The 21,447-nt window shown below is 36.2% G+C and overlaps 1 protein-coding gene across 1 annotated transcript in view; it reads right to left on the bottom strand.

Moving 5' to 3' along the window:
- Window positions 1-20,356, bottom strand: part of LOC110093409 (peptide chain release factor PrfB1, chloroplastic) — a 46,921-nt gene extending 26,565 nt beyond the window's left edge. The window contains exons 1-3 of the mRNA XM_020818292.2: window positions 20,112-20,356; window positions 15,033-15,101; window positions 1,582-1,802 (exon numbers count right to left, since the gene is read on the bottom strand). Of these exons, the coding sequence (XP_020673951.1) occupies window positions 1,582-1,802; window positions 15,033-15,101; window positions 20,112-20,301 (480 nt within the window). The 5' untranslated portion in view covers window positions 20,302-20,356. The remainder of the gene's footprint in view (window positions 1-1,581; window positions 1,803-15,032; window positions 15,102-20,111) is intronic.
- Between the last annotated feature and the right edge of the window lie 1,091 nt (window positions 20,357-21,447).

The raw sequence follows: 21,447 nt of genomic DNA, 5'->3' as shown, positions 1-21,447 counted from the left end.
TTGTAGCCTTACCAAAAAAAGATGCATATTGGTGTAACAGGTGCTTTACCATGCACAAATGTTGATTAATTGCTGTTCTTGTTGCAAACATATGCACAAAAAATTTCACCTCTTTGCAAGTGAGGAAAGGTGTCTCTTTCCTTCAAGCATTGGACCAGACGCAAAAACACACAAATAGGTTAGCATAACATGCTCTTAATTGCATAAACCTTCTAATAATTTGTGGCCTAAATGTCAATGATCAAGTCTTCTTCATTTCCCCTGTAAACATCTTACACTCTGAAATAAAGCAGTCCACTAAAGGCTATTCCATGCACAGAGAAGATGAGAACTGTGAGAGGAGTCCGTACTTGGGCAGTATCAAAGAACACTAAAGAGTGTGATGGCCAGGTAAACCACAAATGTCATCTGGTGCAAAGATTTGAACATCAGTTCCTCGGTCTAATTTAATCTGTTCAACTTATAAACCCAGCAAAACTAGGCAACTCTCCGCCTACAATGGAGCATGCAAGCCCTCATTTTGTAAGAGACCAGGTTTTGCAAGACATCATAAGCAATCCCATAAACAAGAACAAGCTTCCAATAACAGAGGATGTGATATAATAATACTGTAAAATCATCCAGTGAATACTCATTTGAATGAAAGTAGAATAATCTAAAAAAGTCAGGTTCCTAGACGAGTGAGACAGAAAGATTTAGAGCTTAAGTATGCATTTGAAGAATTATGAGATTTGAAGAACAGTTGGAAGTTGAATTCCCCAATTTGAGAATCCATTTATAACATAGATCAATTTATGGGGAGGAAAGATGATGGAAAACAAATAGTTTATGGCCTAGTTCATGAGTTTTAAACTCAAAATTGATGATCTATGCTTGATGCCTGACAAGAAAAATAAATAGTGAGTAGCAATTTAATTAGGTATCTGCTCCTGCTGTAAACCTAGTATAAATCGAAAAGTTATATAACGCCATTTTTCTGAACTGGAAACAAAAGGGACGGCAGGATCTCTTGATTCTCTACGCAGTTTTTCAATTGGATGTCCATGAATTCAGAGCATCATTATAATTTTAAACAATTTTCTCTTTAGATGGATAAAAAATGTCCCATCTGCTAGCAAAATCTTATTATCGGTTTACTTGCATTGTAAAAGCACATTAATCCATTGTATTATACATTCGCTTGTGAAAACTGGAAATTTTTCTTTTGTGCAAAACTGAAGACCTCATATCACATCCATATATCATACTAGCACTAACTGGGACCTGCAAAAACCTCAAGAAATTTTGTACCTTCAAATTCCTATCAGCTATAATTGTTACAATCTGATAATTAAATAACTCAATATAGACAGGTCAAGCTTGATACCCACGATCCGTAGGTATCATTTGATCAGTAATATGACAACACGTTCACTATTTTTCAAATCCCTGGAATGGAAAACATCATTCAGAAAAACAACCGAGTCTTCAAAACTTAAAAAACGTGCAGAATTACAAATTGATTACCTTCTATTTTGTTCAACCAAAGTATGGTGGTACGGTGCGTAAGACTGGAAAAAAAAACACGTATCAAACACTAACCTGAGATTTGAATTCTTTGACCTGTTTGATTTTATATTTAATATCAGTCAATGCAAGAAGTATTTCCTGAGCTTTAGAAGGATCATCCCACAGAGAACTCTCTGCAGCCTTCCTCTCCAGAACACTAAGATCTGCTTCTAAACATTCCAGACCGGTAGCAGCGCTTATTTCCTCAACACGCTCTGCAGCAACTTGAACATCCTTCCTCAAGCCATAAAAATCTGCAAATTTCAAGGTGCGTGATGCCTTACGAGAATCTGTTTCTCAAGGTAGCATTTATTGTAGTAAAACAAGATGACACACTTGGACTAAACTAATCAAAACATAGAAAAAAGAGGGGTTAATATATGGAGAGGAGATTTTGAGAAGTCACAGAAAACATGGCAAATGTGCTATTAAAAATGTTGAAATCCAGCCGTTCCCATTGCAAAGGATCCGACAGTCACAAAAATCAATCCGTGGGAAACTCTCATGGATCACGCCATATTGAAGGAACTAATTTAGGAAAGAGTATATTAGGGATTTTTTATTTTAAATATGTAATTTATTGTTTCATCATTAAGATATCTTGTATAGATCTATAAATAGAGAAGATATTATGGAATAAAAGTAAGCTTTTCCCTCTCCAATTATCTAAATCTAACATGGTATCAGAGACATGAAGGGAAGAGGGAACCGAGCGGGAAGAAGCCATACCGAACGAAGCCTGAAGCAGGAGGCCGAAGTCGGCGAAAGAAGAAGTGGAAGCTTTGCCCTCGATGAAGGAAGAAGTTGAAGAAGCCTCCTGCAAGGCGAGCATCCTGATCCGACAGGAAGGGAAGATCGTTGAAGGAGCATAGTCGAACAGCCAGGGAGCCCGATCCGACAAGAAGGGAAAATCATCGAAGTAGCATGCAAATCGATCCAACCGGAAGGGAAACTCGACAAAGGAGCGCAGACGAACAGCCGCGAAGGAGACGAAGAGCCTCCTGTGAACCAAGGAAACCGAGTGGCTCCCTGCGTGCGTGCCCTAGCCGAGTCTTTTAAAGACTTGGATCGGCTCGGTCCGGGAAGACTCATTCTATTAAAAAAAATCCCTTTCAACCTTTATTGTCGAACAAAAAAAAATCTTTGGGAAGCCTTCATTGCTACCAGATAGTCTTAATCACTATCATAATGTCAGAAATCAATTCATCCCAAAGCATTGATCAAACTGAGGAGTCGATGGCGCGCTAAGGACGAGGTGACCTCCAAAGCATGCAACCTTCCAATCATCTCAACGTGAAGAACTATCTAAAGTTGTCTCGATTTGTAAAGACCTATTTAAAGGGGAAAGGAAAAATACACCACCTTCTTGGAGGAGGATCAAGACAAGGAGATCCTACTTTTGGGGCATGGGATGAAGCATACTCCAAGATTACGTCATGGTTGTGGAATTTCATGACTCCAAAAATTAGCGAAACATTTATGTTCCTTTCCACTACAAAGGACATATGGAATGCTGCTAGACAAACCTTCTCCAAAGCTCATGATGCGGCTCAAATCTTTGAAATTAAAGTCAAAGTTTGAAGCACAAAACAAGAGAGTGAGACCGTGACGGAGTATGCCACCCTTCTACAAAATCTGTGGCAAAAACTTGATCACTATAGATGCATAGAAACCAGATGTCCGGAAGATGCTGTGATCCTAAAGAACTTTATTGAAAAAGATAGAGTTTATGATTTTCTTGCAAGACTAAATGCAGAATTTGACCAAGTTAGAGTCCAGATGCCATCACTCAATGAAATCATTTCTCTCATACGCGTGGAAGAAAATCGACGAAGAGTGATGTTAGAACCAAAGTTCGTTAAAAGTTCAGAAATGGTGATGAACAAAGAATCGTAATGGAAGGAAAAAGGTAAAGATTCTTCAAAATTCAAAGACAATGACTCACTTTGGTACAATTATTGCAAAAAGTCTAGACACAAAGGAAACATGCTGGAAAATACATGGAAAATCCCCCAGCAAGGAGTGGAATCAAAAAGGTGAAACAATGAGCATGCCGCATGCCAACAACACTACAAGTCAGCCCACCCCAGAAGCACAATCCAGCCTTGGAGAATTCAATAAAGAAGATATTTATAAATTGAAACACTCCTAGTATCTCTTGAAAAATCAAATGCATCTTCTTCCCTTGCACTCTCAGGTAAGACTCCAAGTTCTATTAGTTTAAGTTCTTCTAGAAATCATTTAAAATGAATTATGAATCATTGATTCAGGAGCCACATATCATATGACCCACTCACCTACCCACTTCACAACTATACTCCTTGCCCAAAACAACAAGAAAATCATCACTGTTGATAGTTCTCTTACCACAGTAGCGAGCCAAGAAGACATAAGATTATCTCCCTCACTCATCCTGAAAAATGTGCTCCACGTACCACAATTATCCATAAACTTAATATCAATACAAGAACTTACCAATGATTATAATTGTCAAGCCTTATTTAACCCTACTTATTGCTTATTTTAGGACTAGAGATCAGGGAAGAAGATTGAACTTGTTAAGGAGAAAGTAGGATTATACTAACTGGAATAACCAAACCAATCTAAAAATAAATGCTTTATGTTATCCCTAGTTGATAAGAATTCAACTATTTGGCTTCATCATTATAGGTTAGGACATCCATCTTTTGATGTCCTAAGATATATGTATCAGCAACTTTTTCAAAAATTAGAAAATAAAAAATTTTATTGTGAAACTTGTGAGTTTGCTAAACATAAAAGAACCTCCTTCCCAAACAAAAGTGAGAAATGTGATACTCCTTTCTACCTTATTCATAGTGATATATGGGGACCCTAAAAAATCCCCAATATCTATAGGGCACGTTGGTTTGTGTCATTCATTGATGATTGCACTAGAGTCTCTTGGATCTACCTCCTTAAAAATAAATCTAATGTTAGCACAATTCTTCCCATCTTTCATACCATGATTGTGGGCTCCAAAAATTCGGCCCCGTCCTCCGCCCACTGTGATTTTTCTTTGGGCTGGAGTTTTAATGGAATTAAGTTCCAGGGTAAATTTTGGGAAGGAAGATGGGTTTGTAGATAAGACACTACCCAGAGATTTCGCCCTCATTTTGCGAGAACTTTATGGTCTGAGTTCTAGTTTCCAATAGACGCAAGCCCCTATAGTTAATTACCCCCCTGATCACGAGAGAGAACTTTCGATTAAGGCTAATCGTCAATCAGATATGTATAAATATGTATTATCTTGCATATAGTAGTAGCATTAGGCTTAGGTATTTAGAAAGTGTTCATATTTAAAATTGAAAATTTCACCATCTTGCACTTAAAGCATAGGGTGGGGAAATGGATGATAGACCCGATCAAGATCCCATGGTTCTGTCGTCCCGGGCCATCATGGTCCCTGGTTTGCTTAGTCAGAGGAGGTAGTCGACCAAACCTGATAAAAGGATCTTTGTCGGCAGCCATGGGTTGTTTCGTCCAAGGGGATCTTGTAGACCTGGGGTGAATGTTTGTCAAAGGGGACAAATTTGAATTCACCTTAGCTAATAAAGGGTTTTGTGCCTTATCGATTATATCATATTGATTTATATCTCAAGGACTTGATGTCACGAAGGAACGTATTGGCTCTGGCCATAACCGATATTTCGTGGTGTCATTTGGTGGCAAAACAACTCAGTTCGAGGGCCCCAGGTCATAACAGTTTATCTTACAGTGCCATTTGACGGCAAAATCGTCAGTCAAAGGACACGTGTCACATCCTTACTGACAGGAGATTATTTGAGAATGGATCCTAGTGATATTTTCGACTATGCATTAGCTCTATGTGAGCTGAAGTTATATTCATATTTATCCACCCCGACAAATTGTTGCAGAGGGTGGATGGAGTTTGCTTTAAGTATTTTATGAATGAATTTCCATTTTTAAATATTTGGAATTGAAATTTATCTTAAAGTTTGGATTTTGGGGACATTTGGGATATCATTTGAAATGTTTGGAAGGAACCCCTCTGCTTGAGATATATATTCAACACGGACATCATCGGGGTGACGTTAAAATCACTTGAAGATATTTGAATTTTGTGAAAGTATAAGGGCATTTTGAAATATTTAAAATTAACCCCTTCGATTGAGATCTATATTCAATACGGCCATCATCGGGGTGACGTTAAAGTCACTTATATTTTTATAGGAATTTGAATTTTTGTGGAAGTTTAGAAGCATTTGAAATTATTTGTGAATCCCTCCGGTTGAGATAAACATTCAACATGGTCATCATCAGGGTGTTTGAGGTTATTTTCATTTGTTGATTGAACTTTGTCAACTCTGTCGAGTTATCGACAGAGGATCGAGTTTCGTAGACTTTTATGCCTTTTTAGCAAATTATCTTGATTATAGACCTTGAATGTCTAATATGAATGTATTAAAACAAATATCTCGGTTGACCTCATGACCGTATATTTGTTTGATGGTTTGAACAATGTCGACTCCTATTAACCCACATAGAAAAATCGAGTTCGAACTTAAGTTCACCTGTTGACCTGCGCAGCATCCTTAGACGTCATGTGTGTTCCTACAATACGCTCGACGGGACATATGCGGGTTTATGATTGCGTTTGCCCCTTGTGTACCTTTATGTACCAATATGTATACAAACTATCATGCAAGTCCGGGGGTATTTTTGAAAATTCAATGAGTCTTCTACAGCAACTCACAGAAGCTCGTGCTTGGCATAGACCCTCCGTATTTGCGTGTTTTGTACAGGTAGAATGTCGTGCACTACTTGTTGCTTTATGCAGGTGGATTGTAGTGCATTAACAAATCTCCTGTTATAACCCATAGGTGTTTGCATTTGCTGCATTTTTTTATGCATTTCGTTGTGGTTTTGTTCCTTATAATACATCCACTACTGCTGCAGGTAGATGTATTTATTCACAGACTTAAATTGATTATAGGATATTACATTTACTGAAGTCTTTCTGCATTTACCTATAAGTGGCATGTTGTACATTACATACATCTGTGTTTATAGAGAGATTGTATGTATTACAGATCTTTTATAACAGCTCATAGAAACTTGTACTTGCTATACATCCTATGCTTCTTCCTGTATACGAGATATTGTGTATATGATGGATTCTGGATCCTCACTAGTATGACTCTTGTTATCGTTCATAAACAGTTCATTAATTTGAGTGGACTGCTGTATAAATAAGGAGTCTTTTATAGCGGCTCGTGGGGACTTCCACATGTACTAGTAAGCTTGTCTCATGAAGAATTATTATTTGCATTCAAGCTAACATACTTGCTTGGAGTTGAACACTATTGATTGTACATATACTTCATTCACTCCAAACTCATTGAATTCATCAAACCGTCATATTCATTGCATGTCAAATCTCATTGTTTGTAGAGGGCAAATGATTGTAGATCTTTTACCATTGCTTGCGAGCTTGTCATCACATTTTTCACTCTGATTTTTTACTTATAGGCGGATTGTCCTTGGGGTTCTTAATCCACTAGGTATTCTTGCATGTTCATATGTATTTGACATTTTCCTTTAATGTGTCTTCTTGGAGTTGGATTGTTGTTGGTGATAAGAATGCCATCACAATCCTTCATGCTCACCCATTTTTGCAAATCTGTTTAGTTAAACAAATCCTTCTATCACAAGTCCTTGCATTCACATTGAGTTTAGTTTGCTTGCATGAAGTTCATTTTCTTCGATCTTATCGATTGCAGATAAATCGTGTCGATGATTGCAAACCTTATATCATTTCTAAGAGTAGCTTGTGGTTTGCACAATAATTTTGTTTATTAACATTCTTTTGAAGGTTTTGCATCATTTCTTATGAATAGTTCGTATGCAGAGTTCTTCTCCTACCACGAGTTTTTGCACACTTGCTTACATGATTGGTACAAATATCATAATTATCATCCTTGAATGATTTGCAGTATCTGTTCATTTGTTTGTAGTTAGACTATGCATCACCTCTAGTTATCGCAACGGCCTTATTTTTCATGGGCTAAAGCTTTATTCATCATACGCCCCTTCCTTATATGGTTGCATTTAGAGTCCATTGATCATCACAAGCTTTGTGCTCATTTATGTCTACTATAATGATTAGGATTCGCTTAAATCTTGATCGTTCATTCATCGATCCAAGGTTTGGTTCTGTATGCTCCATTCCAATTCATGTTCTTTAGAGTTCATGTTCATTCAAGTTTGAGTTAAATGTTTGCAGGTTCAATTAATGTTCAAATTGAGCTCAAATTAAGTTCTCATTTATGTTCAAATTTTAGTTATTCATTTGAATGCGTCTCCACGAACTCCTTACATACGCTTGTGGGTGGATTTTAATCTCTTTGAAATTTTCTAGGCCATGGGTTCTATTGAAAATTTTGTCAGCACCCCAACGTCGTCCCCGCATAGGGGGCTGCATCGAGATGTGTAAAGTCTTCCCGCCTACCAAGAAAGTTAGTCGCGGTAGGTGTCAAGTGACACCGCGGCCGCAGTTTCATTCCCCATTCGCTAATAAAAGCAATTATGGGGTCTTCAAGTACCTGTTTAAAACACAACATTTTCCCCGCCTAAAAAAATAAGCAGTGAAGAGTACTTAAATTTTTTTCATACATAATAAATTTTGCCGCTTGCTAATAAAAGCGGTCATATATACTTAAATATCATGCCTACGAATTTCCCCGCTCGCTAATAAAAGCAGTCACGGGTACTTATGTTTCCTTGCTCGCTATAATAAAAGCGGTCGCGAGTACTTATATTACATGTACAAAAATTTAAAATACAAGTATTGGGTTTATATCTTAGCTGCGCAGTGATCGAGGCAACGATGGCGAATGGCGGCGATAAAGGAAAATCTGTGATGCCCAATTTAATTTTTTTATCACTTATGCAATACAATTAAGTATACATATGCTCTTTTTTTAATTTAAAATAAGAGCTAGAAAGAGAAAAGAGAGATTAGCTCTCTTTTTAAAGAGAAAAAGAGAGGGAAAGATAGGGTTTTAGTGCAAGAGGTGTAGAACGCGTAAGAGAACGAGGGATGACATTTAGAGAGAGAAAATCCCACTCTCCAATTTTAGAGCAAGAAAGAGAAAGTGAACTCTCTTTCTAGAGAGTGAAAGAGACGGAAAGGGGAGGAAAGAGGTTGTGGGGATATATTAGGGATTTTTTATTTTAAAAAAAATTAAAATCTCTCTTTCTCTCCCTCTCTCTAAATTTTTCTTTTAAATTATATTGCATAAAATATTAAAAAAAAGTTAATCATGCATTCAATTGGTCGCCATGTCGTAGCTCGCACACATCGTTGCCTTGATTTACACTCAAAATTTAAATTTTCCCCAATTGGCGACCCCCATCAATATGGGTGTCGATCTTAGTTGTTTCTGTTGCTTCGAATGCATCGGCGTTGTCCGTTTCATGAACGGAGACCATTTTGGCGATTTTGGTTTTTCGGTCGACACACGTCGGGTGAGTTTTTTGCGCGATTTCGAGCTCTTTCGCTTTTAAAATCCACCTTGCGCGATCGACTCGAGCCCGACACTAGTATGGAGGTCAACAAGGAGGAACTGGGGGAACTTCAGAAGACTAATGGAGAGGGAGATGCATGAGAAGAGGGCGAAGGGACTATGCTTCAGATGTGATGAGAAATATACTCCATGGCACAAGTGTAGGGATTGAACTCTTCAAATTCTCACCGTATATGATGACGAGAAAATTGAGAGAGGTGAGAGTATGGGCGAGAGAGAGAGATAGAGGACAAGCTGCATCTGAACATGATGGAGTTCTCCCTAAATTTAGTGGTGTAATTCACTACGAATCATACCATGAAGGTAAAGGGGGAAATAGCAGAAAGGGATATGGTGGTATTGATTGACAATGGGGCTACCCATAACTTCATCTCCAACCAGGTCAATGATCAATTGAATTGGGGGTGACATTGGCGAATACAGGATGTTATGGAATGATGATGAGTACATGGAAGGTGGAGATGGGTCAAGGGATATGTAGGAGAATAGTGTTGACTATACAAGGAGTTCAAGTGAGGGAGGATTTTCTCCCATTGGAGTTAGAGAGCATTGACGTCATCATGGAGATGAAGTGGCTACAAGCCTTGGAGGACACCAAGGTCAACTGGGGAGCATTGACGATGGAGCTGATGGTGAAGGGAGAAAGGTAGCGATTAGGGGAGATGCAGAGCTCACCAAAGCCATGATATCACTTAAAACCAAAATGAGGAGCATAGAGGAGGTAGGGGAAGATTATATGATGGAACTACATAGGCTGGAGAGAATCATATTGAACGAGGGCAGGGACATTCCTCTTTCAGTACACTCATTGATTTGGCAGTTCAGTGAGGTTTTTCAGCTGCCTCAAGGGATGCCTCCTCCTTGGGAACACGAGCATGTTATCATCTTAAACGAAGTAGTTTCACCTCTCAATGTTCATCAGTATCATCATCCCCAAATCCATATGGATGAGATTGAAAGATTGATTAGGGAGATGCTGGAAGCAGGGATTATTCAACCCAGTATCAATCCATTTTTTAGTCCAGTGTTATTGATTAAGTGCTTTAGCAGCAATTTCCTTCGTTCCACCTTGAGGGAAATGTGGCATTTGGGGGGCGGGGGGGATAATTGGATCGGTCCAGCCGATCCACTAGGGATCGGCTCAGACGGACAAAGGCGAAACTCTTCTGCCTCTCCTACATGCTGCTAGAAACTGTCGGGTCCAAGGGAGCTTTTTGGGAAGGATTTTTGGGGTAGTTAGGAGGGAAATTTAAATGTAGGGACTGTTTAGGAATTTTCTTTTGATTTGTAAGCATTAAATAGTTTGTTTTCCAAGGGTTAGAACATTTGGAATTTGGCTGAAATTTGAGATCTAATAGGCTTTCTTTGGGCTCTAGCGGCATCTAGTGATTTGGGAGAGATTAATCCTCCTCTCAAATAGAGGATCAATTGTATCTTGTTATTTTCTTCTGTATTTTATTTCTTGCAATAAAATTATTATTTTTCATTGATTTTCCATTGGAATCGTGGAGATTTCTCACTGTTTTTTCTCTCTTGAAAGGATTTACTTGAAATCTTCAAGTGTTTCCTATCAACATCTCATTTCATGAATCTTAGCACCCTTAAGGATATCCTAGTTGCATTCTAATTTGAGTTGGACTAAATTCAACTTGACTTAATATACCCAAATTTTCCTTGTTTCTTTTTAAGCTGACGTAGGTTCTCAAATGACCTCTAAAGAGCACTAGCAATTCTTAGGATTAAATCCTAAGTTGTATATCATATTGGTTGATATAAAATCAACAAGTTATCATTGCCCCTAGACATAGCAGTCAAATCTTAGTATTCTTCATTTGCTTAGCCTCAAATTAGGCAAATGAATCTCTCTTTGAACACTAAAAGATCAAAGAGTCTTCCCCAATTCACAGCCCCTAAGTTTCCCTTAGCCTCTCTCTTTTTATGAACCCAAAAATTATGAAAAATTCTCCATCTCCCTTAGCCTAAGAGCTATCAAATATCCTTCTACCTCTTTACTTAGTGTCTTCCCCAAACTCATATGAAAGTTCCGAAATGGCTTTTAGAGAGTTTAGGAGAGCATTAGCAACCCTTAGAAAATAAAGGTACATCCAACTAATTTATTTGTTGAATAAAATCAATAAATAATCTAATCTCATCTTAGCTCCTTTTCATTCTCCTAACCCAAGTTGGGTGAATGAACACCTCTATTTGAACACCTAAAAGTTCAACGAACTCATTATGATTTTTAGTCCAAAACTATACAACATTCTCTTATTTTCCAAATGTACTTGCTTCATTCTCATTAAGTAAATCAAACACCTCTCATTGAACACAAAATTTCAATGATCCCTTTATAATTTGTAATCCCAAATATCCCAAAGTAGCAAGTGATAAATTGCATGAAATAAAATTAAAATCCAAATATTACAATAACAAAGTAACATAAAATATAGAAATTGCATAAAAATATCATATAACATCAAGTTCAACTTCAAATTCTTCTTTTTCCTAATTCTCTACTCATCGACATTTAATTTATAAAGACAGGTGAAATAGTGGCAACAACTCAAAAATTATCTGCAATGTAATCATTAAGGGGGTCTTTATTTGAGTCATCATCATAATAAATTGGTAACTCCCTTGCCTCATCCTGTGGAGTTCAACGCCTTGCAACCTACTTCTTCAATTATTTCAATTACACTCCTATTTTATAAATATTTGTCATCAAATAAATATGAAAGTAATTCTCCAAATATTTTAGAGGTGGTAGTGTGTTGCTTTGAAGTAATCCCTGACGACGACTATGATGGTGGTGGTTGTGGCGAAGGCGGCGAGCTAGAGGTTTAGGCAATCGAGAGAAAACTGTTGTGACTTATGATTTGTTCGGAACTTATAGTTTAGGATTTAGATAAATTTTAATAAAAAAATATATAAATGGGGTGAAGCGTACATGCTAGTGAGAAGATGCATGCCTTGAGGAGCGCCTCAGCCAAACTGCGGTGTAACACCTCATAAAAAAGCTTGAGGCATAAGCCTCAAAGCGCTTTTCAGCATAATTGTGTTGAGATAATTCTCATATTGCATAATTTTAAACAAGGTGGCCTCCAAGTTCTCCTAGTGATGTCGTATAAGACCATCAACAACATCAATGGCATCCCACTCCTCTATGTTGCATATGAATTGTATGAACTCACTATTTGTGATCATGTCTTCTAGATTTTCCACATTCTACGCTTTATTATTCTAAATAATTTCATGTCTAAGGAATGTGAGCTTCACATTTTTGGTGGAAATATGATCACTAGGTGCATTGGGCTTCCTGCCTAAGTTTTCGCTTGTCCCACTATCCATGATCTCATAAGTGGGCAGGATTGGTTCAAGCTCTCCATGAGTCGCACGTGCTCAAAAGCAACCTGATCTCCAATAATATAAGGCATGAAGGAGTTTGATCCTTGAATGTAGTTTGGGAAGCTGAAGTCGTTGGCCGCTCGCCTACGCTCAAGGGACGCGCTGATGGGGGATCGACCATCATTGTGGTAGACCTACAAAACATGTCCAAGATGAATGTCCAATTATGTTATACTTGACTGAGTGATCGTGAAGTCAATAGGAGGACATGTTCGAGAAAAACCTATATAAATGGGTGGAATGTCGGGGGTTATCAAACTGCTTAGGCGACAAGCAATCTGTTTCGGGTACTTGTGTGGGTAACTCTTCAAATAAACATACACGATCACCGACCTCCTCCTAGCCTCAACCAATACGAACTGACAGACCTCCTCATCCTTCATACGGATTGCGATGTGGCCGGCATTATTATATAGTCGACATGCAAGGTTAAGTGTATGTTTTGTTATCGCGATGTAAGGCTCAAAGAATTCTAAATTTATATTGGTCAAATGTTAACATGTCACTAATCTCTAGAGGTGTACTTCTTCCCCACATATATATTGGTGTAAATTCATCTGTTAGTTACAGCTCTCCATCATAGAAAAAGAGCAGGCGCAACATTTCTACTAATGATCAATCAGGGAGTACATATATCAGGCATACACTATAAAACATTTAACTAAGTTGTGTTGGGATGATCGATAACCCTTGACAGAAGGGCAGTAGATCAAATTTAAAAATTAATTAACTAAATTAAAATAATATTTTTCTAAAATATTATATAAATTAAAATAGAAAATGTATCTTAGAATATTTCAACATTTTACTACAAATATATTAGTGTTCATATATGAAACCAAAACCTAAACATGCAAAAAGAATCACATTTAGCAGAGCGGCCTCAATTTATCTTATAGGATCACTTATATATTCCTACCCTAAACACAGTGGCCCAAGGTTCCTCTCTATTGAATACATTATTATCACTCAAATATTTTCACAATATAAATATTTCACAATATATCATGTTGAGTTCTTCAACTATCCACCTTACACCCTTTTTCTCCAGACTTAAATTTGTTAGTGAATTCATCAATATAATCTAAGATATATCAATATCACAATACAACATGATTTAGTTTGGTCTAAAATAATTAACTTTGATAATTTGGAAATAAAACAGGATGATATCGACTTAACTCCTCGGTTATCTTTCCGAAATCTCGCTAATTTCTTTCAAACTTGTACTCTCTACGGCTAAAATATGGTGCTTTTTATAGCTCCGAAAGGAATCAAAAAAGCAAACCCACTTGCGTGATTAAAGAGAATGGATGGGTTATTGGTCGGTGATGATGCGAGCAGAAACAAAAACTCAAGGGAATTAACAGAAGAAAACGCAAAGTCAAATTCAGTTTTCTCATAAAACCGAAAACCGATTTGAGTTTTCTAGAGAAAATGCAAAGATGTTTTCAATTTTCTAAGAAAACTGAATTTGGCTTTGCATTTTCAATAGAAAACACAAAACAAGTCAAGGTTTTCTTAGTAAAACCATAGAGTGTTTTGCATTTTATCCCTTTGGCCTAAAATCACAAATTCATTTTGTGTTTTTTATTCTTTTTTTTTTATTATGTTTCTTAAGCGTAATTAAGCATTACAGGTGATCCTTTCAAAAATTTAGCCCTTTTATTACTAATTTATTAGAATGTGGCAATTATGAAAAAATTATTGCCCAACTTTTTCAAGTAAAAAACTTATAATATGCATAGCAGCTTTCAAAAAATATTATTTTCTCTACAAAATTTTTACACATAGAAAACTATAGCTTCCCCAAATGACCCTAATGGCTAAAGCTACAGCAAAAATAGTCATAGAATTGCTGTAAGAAAAATGAAATCTTTTAAAGCTATTGAGAGTATTACAATATTTTTTTCCTTCTGAATTTGATAGCACCTTTCTTAGAGTGTCAAGCTCTAACCGATCCGGTTGTGAGAAACTCCTTGTCACAAAAACTTTCAAAAAAATAGCAAGAAAGTTGAGGACAAACAGAAAGGTTGCTTAAACTGTAAAGCTGTGAAAAAGCTATACTAAATACACCCTAAGTGTTATAAAAAATATTTAAGTTAGAGTAGCGTTTGCATATGATAACTCCTAAAATATTTAAAGTGACTTCCTCAGATCAATCTCAACTCACCAATAGAGCTCAACGGGAATTAAATACAAAAAATAGAATGATTATTATAAATAGCCTCCTCAAAATTATTACTCCTTTCCAAATCAACACTCAAAATCAGTTTTATGAACAATCATACTACAATAATTTGCCATTAGCATTGGTTCTCATAATCTCTCATTATTAAAGTTCAAAGTACCCAATAGGAAGTGTAATGGACATGTCCTGGGTATTGAATACTATGGCATTCTTTTAAAGACATAAGAAAATAAGAGGGAGAAAAAATGATAACGATTATACTATGTAAAGATAAGGAATTTTATAGCTAATCAGACTAAGAAGCCTAATGTTCAGTATACCTTGCATAGCCCATTCAGTTGTTTCGGAAGTAGCTGCATTAGATTGGCTCCCGGCAGTTGCATTTAGGGCTGTAATCAATAGATTATTCGAGTAAATAAAGAGACAAAAGAAGGAAGGAGACAATTGATAATATGCTCTAGTGAATGTTACGAAATAAAATATGCAAGCCAAACCTTTTCATGGAAATTATACAAAATCACAAAAAAACATAGTGAGCATGAAACACAAGTAAATAAGTAGGAAATTAAAATGATGTAGATAAATAAAAATAGGCGAGTTATGCCTTTACTCTCATAATTTGGGGTCTAAAACGATTGTGTATAATATCTATTCATTTTTCACCTTGATATCCCCCAAATTTGATCCCAATTTAGATTAAATGACAAAAAAAATCACCGTAAGGTTTTATATGCCAAAATTAATCATTGGTCAACATTGCCAAAGGTTATCCCTTGCCACCTTTAGTCGCATAAGACTACAGTAACTAAAACAATCGGTAGTCAACTCATTGGTACGAGTGATTGCCAACAAAAAAGGGTGGTAGATTAGTAATTGCATGGGCTCAATTATGACATTTAATCATCCATCAACAACATAGTAACAGTATAAGTACCCAGAAGAAAACCAAAATTAAATTTCAAGATTTAATGTTGAAAACATTGAAAAGTTTAGACCCATCTTTACTAAACTCAAATTATAGGAACCTAAATGTAATTTATAAAAACTGATACATATATAACAAGTAAATTTCCCAAACATAAAGAAGTGAATATTTGATGGTGTGATTATCTCCAATAAACAAGATGCAAACTTCTATTAACATCCTATGGGCAAGAAATAAGGTTATTTCAATGGTCTAACACAAACATGGTTTTGAAAGCACAAAATAGATAAATATTAAAATTATCAAACCATGTGAAAAGGAGTGCCATATCATGAACGTGGTATATCAAGGAGAATATTTTGACAAAAGATTCTTCTATATCTTCGCAATACCTGGTCAACTAAAGATACCTATTGCACTTAAATCACCTATATGAGTACCTGGTCAAACTAAAGCACGAGGAGAATACTATTTTGAACCGTCCTCTCTTTGAATGTTAGCCTAAGAACAAGAAGAGAAAAAACTAGCTTTGAAATCTAAGATGAATAACATGTTCACCAAGATCCTATTCATAGCCTAAGTTAGACATTTGAAGCATTATGGTAATTGTGCATATGCTAGTCAAGTGACTGTAGTTCTGTTATGATGACTCCCATAGCAGCATTGCGAGTGCAATTGGGCATGTAGGCTTTATACAGTTCAAGATTACCAAATAAACTAAGAAATTTAAATATAATGATAAGAAAAATTATCATCCCTGAGGATCATGCATAGATTGGTACTAATTAAGGTAGCCCGACATATGGAAGTCCTATTTGATTGCCACATCATCCTAAAGATTAGTACAAGGATGATTAAGCAATGACATGAATCAGAAAGTGTTAAACCCAAATAGTCTTGGTCAGCCTAAACTGAGCTAGGACCAAATAATATAGCGGTTAATAGGTTTATACCAATCCAAGTCTTTTTAGTCAAGGCTTTGGCAAACGGGTTGGTACGAGCGATTGTCAACAAAAAAGGGTGGTAGATTAGTAATTGCATGGGCTCAATTATGATATTTAACCATCCATCAACAACATAGTACCAGTATAAGTACCCAGAAGAAAACCAAAATTAAATTTCAAGATTTAATTTTGAAAACATTGAAAAGTTTAGACCCATCTTTACTAAACTCAAATTATAGGAACCTAAATGTAATTTATAAAAACTGATACATACATAACAAGTAAATTTCCCAAAAAAAGAAGTGAATATTTGATGGTGTGATTATCTCCAATAAACAAGATGCAAACTTCTATTAACATCCTATGGGCAAGAAATAAGGTTATTTCAATGGTCTAACACAAACATGGTTTTCAAAGCACAAAATAGATAAATATTAAAATTATCAAACCATGTGAAAAGGAGTGCTATATCATGAACGTGGTATATCAAGGATAATATTTTGACAAAAGATTTTTCTATATCTTCGCAATACCTGGTCAACTAAAGATACCTATTGCACTTAAATCAACTATATGAGTACCTGGTCAAACTAAAGCACGAGGAGAATACTGTTTTGAACCGTCCTCTCTTTGACTGTTAGCCTAAGAACAAGAAGAGAAAAAACCAGCTTAGCCTAAGTTAGACATTTTAAGCATTATGGTAATTGTGCATATGCTAGTCAAGTGACTGTAGTTCTGTTATGGTGAGTCCCATAGCAGCATTGCGAGTGCAATTGGGCATGTAGGCTTTATACAGTTCAAGATTACCCAATAAACCAAGAAATTTAAATATAAAGAAAAGTAAAATTATCATCCCTGAGGATCATGCATAAATTGGTACTAATTAAGGTAGCCCGACATATGGAAGTCCTATTTGATTGCCGCATCATCCTAAAGATTAGTACAAGGATGATTAAGCAATGACATGAATCAGAAAGTGCTAAACCCAAATAGTCTTGGTCAGTCTAAACTGAGCTAGGACCAAATAATATAGCGGTTAATAGGTTTATACCAATCCAAGTCATTTTAGTCAAGGCTTTGGCAAACGGGTTCAACCTTCCAAGGAGGGGGGCGATAATCGCCCCCTCCTAGTTGATACCCAAGGGAAAAATAAAGATGGTGTTGGTTTGGATGATTTTTTTCAACCATGGCCTATTATGATGGCTAAGGAAGTGAATTGTCGAAGGTGATCCTTTTTGGTCAAAGAGACAATCAATAATGCAACCGCTCTATGTTTTGCAAATGATTGTGATGGAGAGAATCGGTTATTATTATCATTGATGATTTCTTGAAGATCAACAAAGGTGGCAAAGTGCATGCAATCCACCCAAATGATCAAAGAGATGGGCCAACTTAGTTGCGTGGGGAGCGTTAGACCTTTGCCAACCCAATTCCATAATGGGCCACAATTGAATCTTGGATAAGGAGGTCAAACGGGGCCTTGGATTGATTTGAACCTATTAGCAACCTAATAATCATTTGAGAAAAATCAAGGTTATAGCTATTGTGCACTAATTTAAGATGTTGTAACAAATCAGCAAGACTGAAAATGGGTTGTGGGAAGCCATCCCCTTACATAAAGAGGAGACAAATATCATCATCACTAGTGCATACTTGTAGCCTTGTCAAATTGCTTGCAAATAGTTCATGAAGGGTCCAATACCACTGAAAGGGCACAAGCTAGTAAGTCCCAAAAGAGTGATGGCCATTTAACCACCGCATTAAACCTCTAACAACTACCTAAAATACAAGTGGCAACCAACCATCAAGTTTTTGAGAGGGGGTGAGGGCGAACCCTAATATAGTCATGTCATACTACATCACTTAGTAATCATATACGAATAATAATTGCTGTGTATATTACTCAAATAAATTCATAAGGGGACACAATTGCCCAAGGATGGTGGAGCTAAAATGGAAATAACAAGAATGTTCCTTAATTGTGAAGTGACCATAGTTAATTACTGAGTCAGTTTCACAAGGTCGTCACTTCACTGTTAGTTGTGAAAGAGCCATGTGACATTATCACGCGTATGTGTAAGAGTTTCCCATGGTCACTCTCATCTAACTGATAAATGTCCATCTAACCACCACCGCATTTGGCAACATGATAAAGAGTGTATTTCGATGTCAACAAGAGGGATAGACCATTTGACAACTCCATTAAATGCCTCTAGCTAAGCTATCGCAAAGGATACAAAGTAAAATGGGTGTATACTATTATAAATGCAAGGGTTTTAAAAATGTTAGTGCTTGGTTTGACGTAAAAAAGAGTGCAAAATAAAATTCTTAAGTATTTAAAATTGACCCTCGAGTTTAATTTTGTGCATTTGAAAATCGTTGGATTTGAAGAATTACATATACAATGTATATTATTTTCTATTGTCGCCCTCCACCACTACTTGTTTCCTGCCTGCTGCCTACCACCTGCCATCGTTGCCTCCCACTACAGGCCCCCACCACCCACCATCAGCCTCCACCCCCCACCAGCAGCCACCACTGCCATTGGTGATGCACCCTCCACTGCTCCTGCCATCTGTCACCCATCAACATCATCATCGGCTACAACCCCACCGGCCGCCACTGACCGCAGCCCCATCCCCACCAACTACAGCCAGGCACCACCAATACCGAACTTTACAATGTATTCATTTAACTTCAACCCAAATAAAAAATATATTTTTTTCTTACATTTTATTTTAAACTTATCTGAATGACTCCAAAACATTTCAAATATAATGCATTCTTTTGTACATTACATTTATTATGCTCTGCATTCATTTTTCCGCAAACCAAACATTCCCTAAAGCAAAAATGGCTTAGTGGAAGCTAAGAGATAAAAAACTGAAGCATGATTAGGTCAAACTAGGCTAACCTGACACAACTTATCCATTGGTAGGCCGGGTGAGACACCCATTGCGGCGTTAATAGCTTCGTTGGATATGTCAGTAGGAGGCTATCAGTGTCAATAACTAGTGTGCCAACGCTTCCTTTTATCCATAATCATTATTGTCGGCTTTACAATTTGATGCATGGGAATGAAGACCATGATAAATAGGTTACCATGTATTTCGAAAAACCATTATGAAGATGATGACTAACCCATATAATTTCAGAAAGCCAGTAGCAAAACAGGAGTTCAATGTTCTAGAATGATTAAGGAAAAATAGAATCATAGCAAAATATACAAATCAGGAAACTATTGATTGAGTGACATTGCTTTTGATCTCAAAAGGGAAGAACTGAGTTTCAAATACCACCCAAAAACAAAACTGGCATACTTATAATTCCAGTTGCTAAGTCGGTCAAGAAGCCAAGAAATCAATTTAAAATGCAATTGTTTACTGAAGAAAATAAATAACCAGAGTGACAAAAGAATTAATTCAATAAATTCTAGTAAATGGAAACGAAAACCGCATGTTAGAATACAATAGAAGCATGAGATTATATTTTCTTAAGAAAAAAAATTTCCACAATATAGGAAGGCATACCCTGAAGCAACCGAGGAGATGAGCGCAGAGGATTCGTGTGAGAGGAAGCAGTTAGAGCAAGATGGGCTCGCATGCTCGTTCGGACGGCTCGGCTAGTGTTGCACAGCCGCGAGAGCCTGACGCTAGAGCATGATAAGGAGGTGAGGAGGAGGTTAAGCGGCGGCGGGAGTATCCGGTGAGGGCACTCCATGAGAAGGTCGAATGGCTGAACAACGAATATGCCTCCTGAAATTTTACTTGACAAATGCTTTTATTTTATTTTTTTAGGGAATTATTCCTTTAATTTTTTTTCGTATGAATTGCTTTTTAATAAAATATGAGTCATGCATTTATAAATAATATAAAAATTCGGATTAAGAAAATCACTCGGATAACTCTTTGGGAAATTTACATACATATCATTTTATACCATCCTATTTATATATTTAACATTTAAAACTTTAATATTACATGCATATCACTCTATATTATTTTAATATCAAATATATCACTCGTATTTTCTTCCTACCACTCATATATTTCATTTTTATCACTCATATTTGATTTGAAAATAAACTAAGGGTTGTATGTATGTAATATTAAAGTTTTAGATGTTAAATATGTAAATAGAGTATTATAGGGTGATATGTATGTAAATCTCCCTAACTCTTTTCCATGCACTAGTTTCATAATCCGGTTATAGGAGTTTTCACACCAAGCTCTTCTAATGACTGAAGATTATTTTTCAGATACTTCTCGTTACATAAATTTGAATGAAATCATTGCATATTCAACCTTAACAATCCTAAAATATAATGAGATGAAAGAAAAATCTTAAAATTTATAGCAAATAAAAATAAAACCCAATATTTAGAAGTATTTGTTTGGAGCCTAGGATATGAATATTTGATGCAAAATAAGGATTGAGAAAGTTTAATAAGACCTATAATAAGAATTTCAAACATAGATTACACACTAACCCCTAACTCCATTTGACTATATAAAAACCTATTAGAACAATGTTTTTATAATATTTATAATATGTTTGAATCTTGTGTGAGCCATTTTTTACTATTATTTAAACAAAATTTATATATGGTTAAAGCATGATTCCAAGATGATTATGAAGGTTCCAACATGGCTCAAATAGGGTTTTAATGAGGTTTAAATTTGGTAAGAACAAGATTCTGAAATTGTTCAAAATTTATTCAGACATTGTTCGAATTTGATTCGAACATTATTCAAACGAGGTTCTAACTTTTTCTTCTTATTATCTTGTATAAAAGTAATTCATTTTAGTTAATTTGTTATGTACATAGATCTGAGCTAATCATACATGTAGAGAAGTATTACTACT

This window comes from Dendrobium catenatum, unplaced genomic scaffold (assembly GCF_001605985.2).
Source record: "Dendrobium catenatum unplaced genomic scaffold, ASM160598v2 fragScaff_scaffold_1564, whole genome shotgun sequence".
NCBI classification, from domain to species: Eukaryota; Viridiplantae; Streptophyta; class Magnoliopsida; order Asparagales; family Orchidaceae; genus Dendrobium; species Dendrobium catenatum.
The sequence above is the reverse complement of the archived record's forward strand: the minus strand, read 5'-3'. Positions and strand labels throughout refer to the sequence as shown.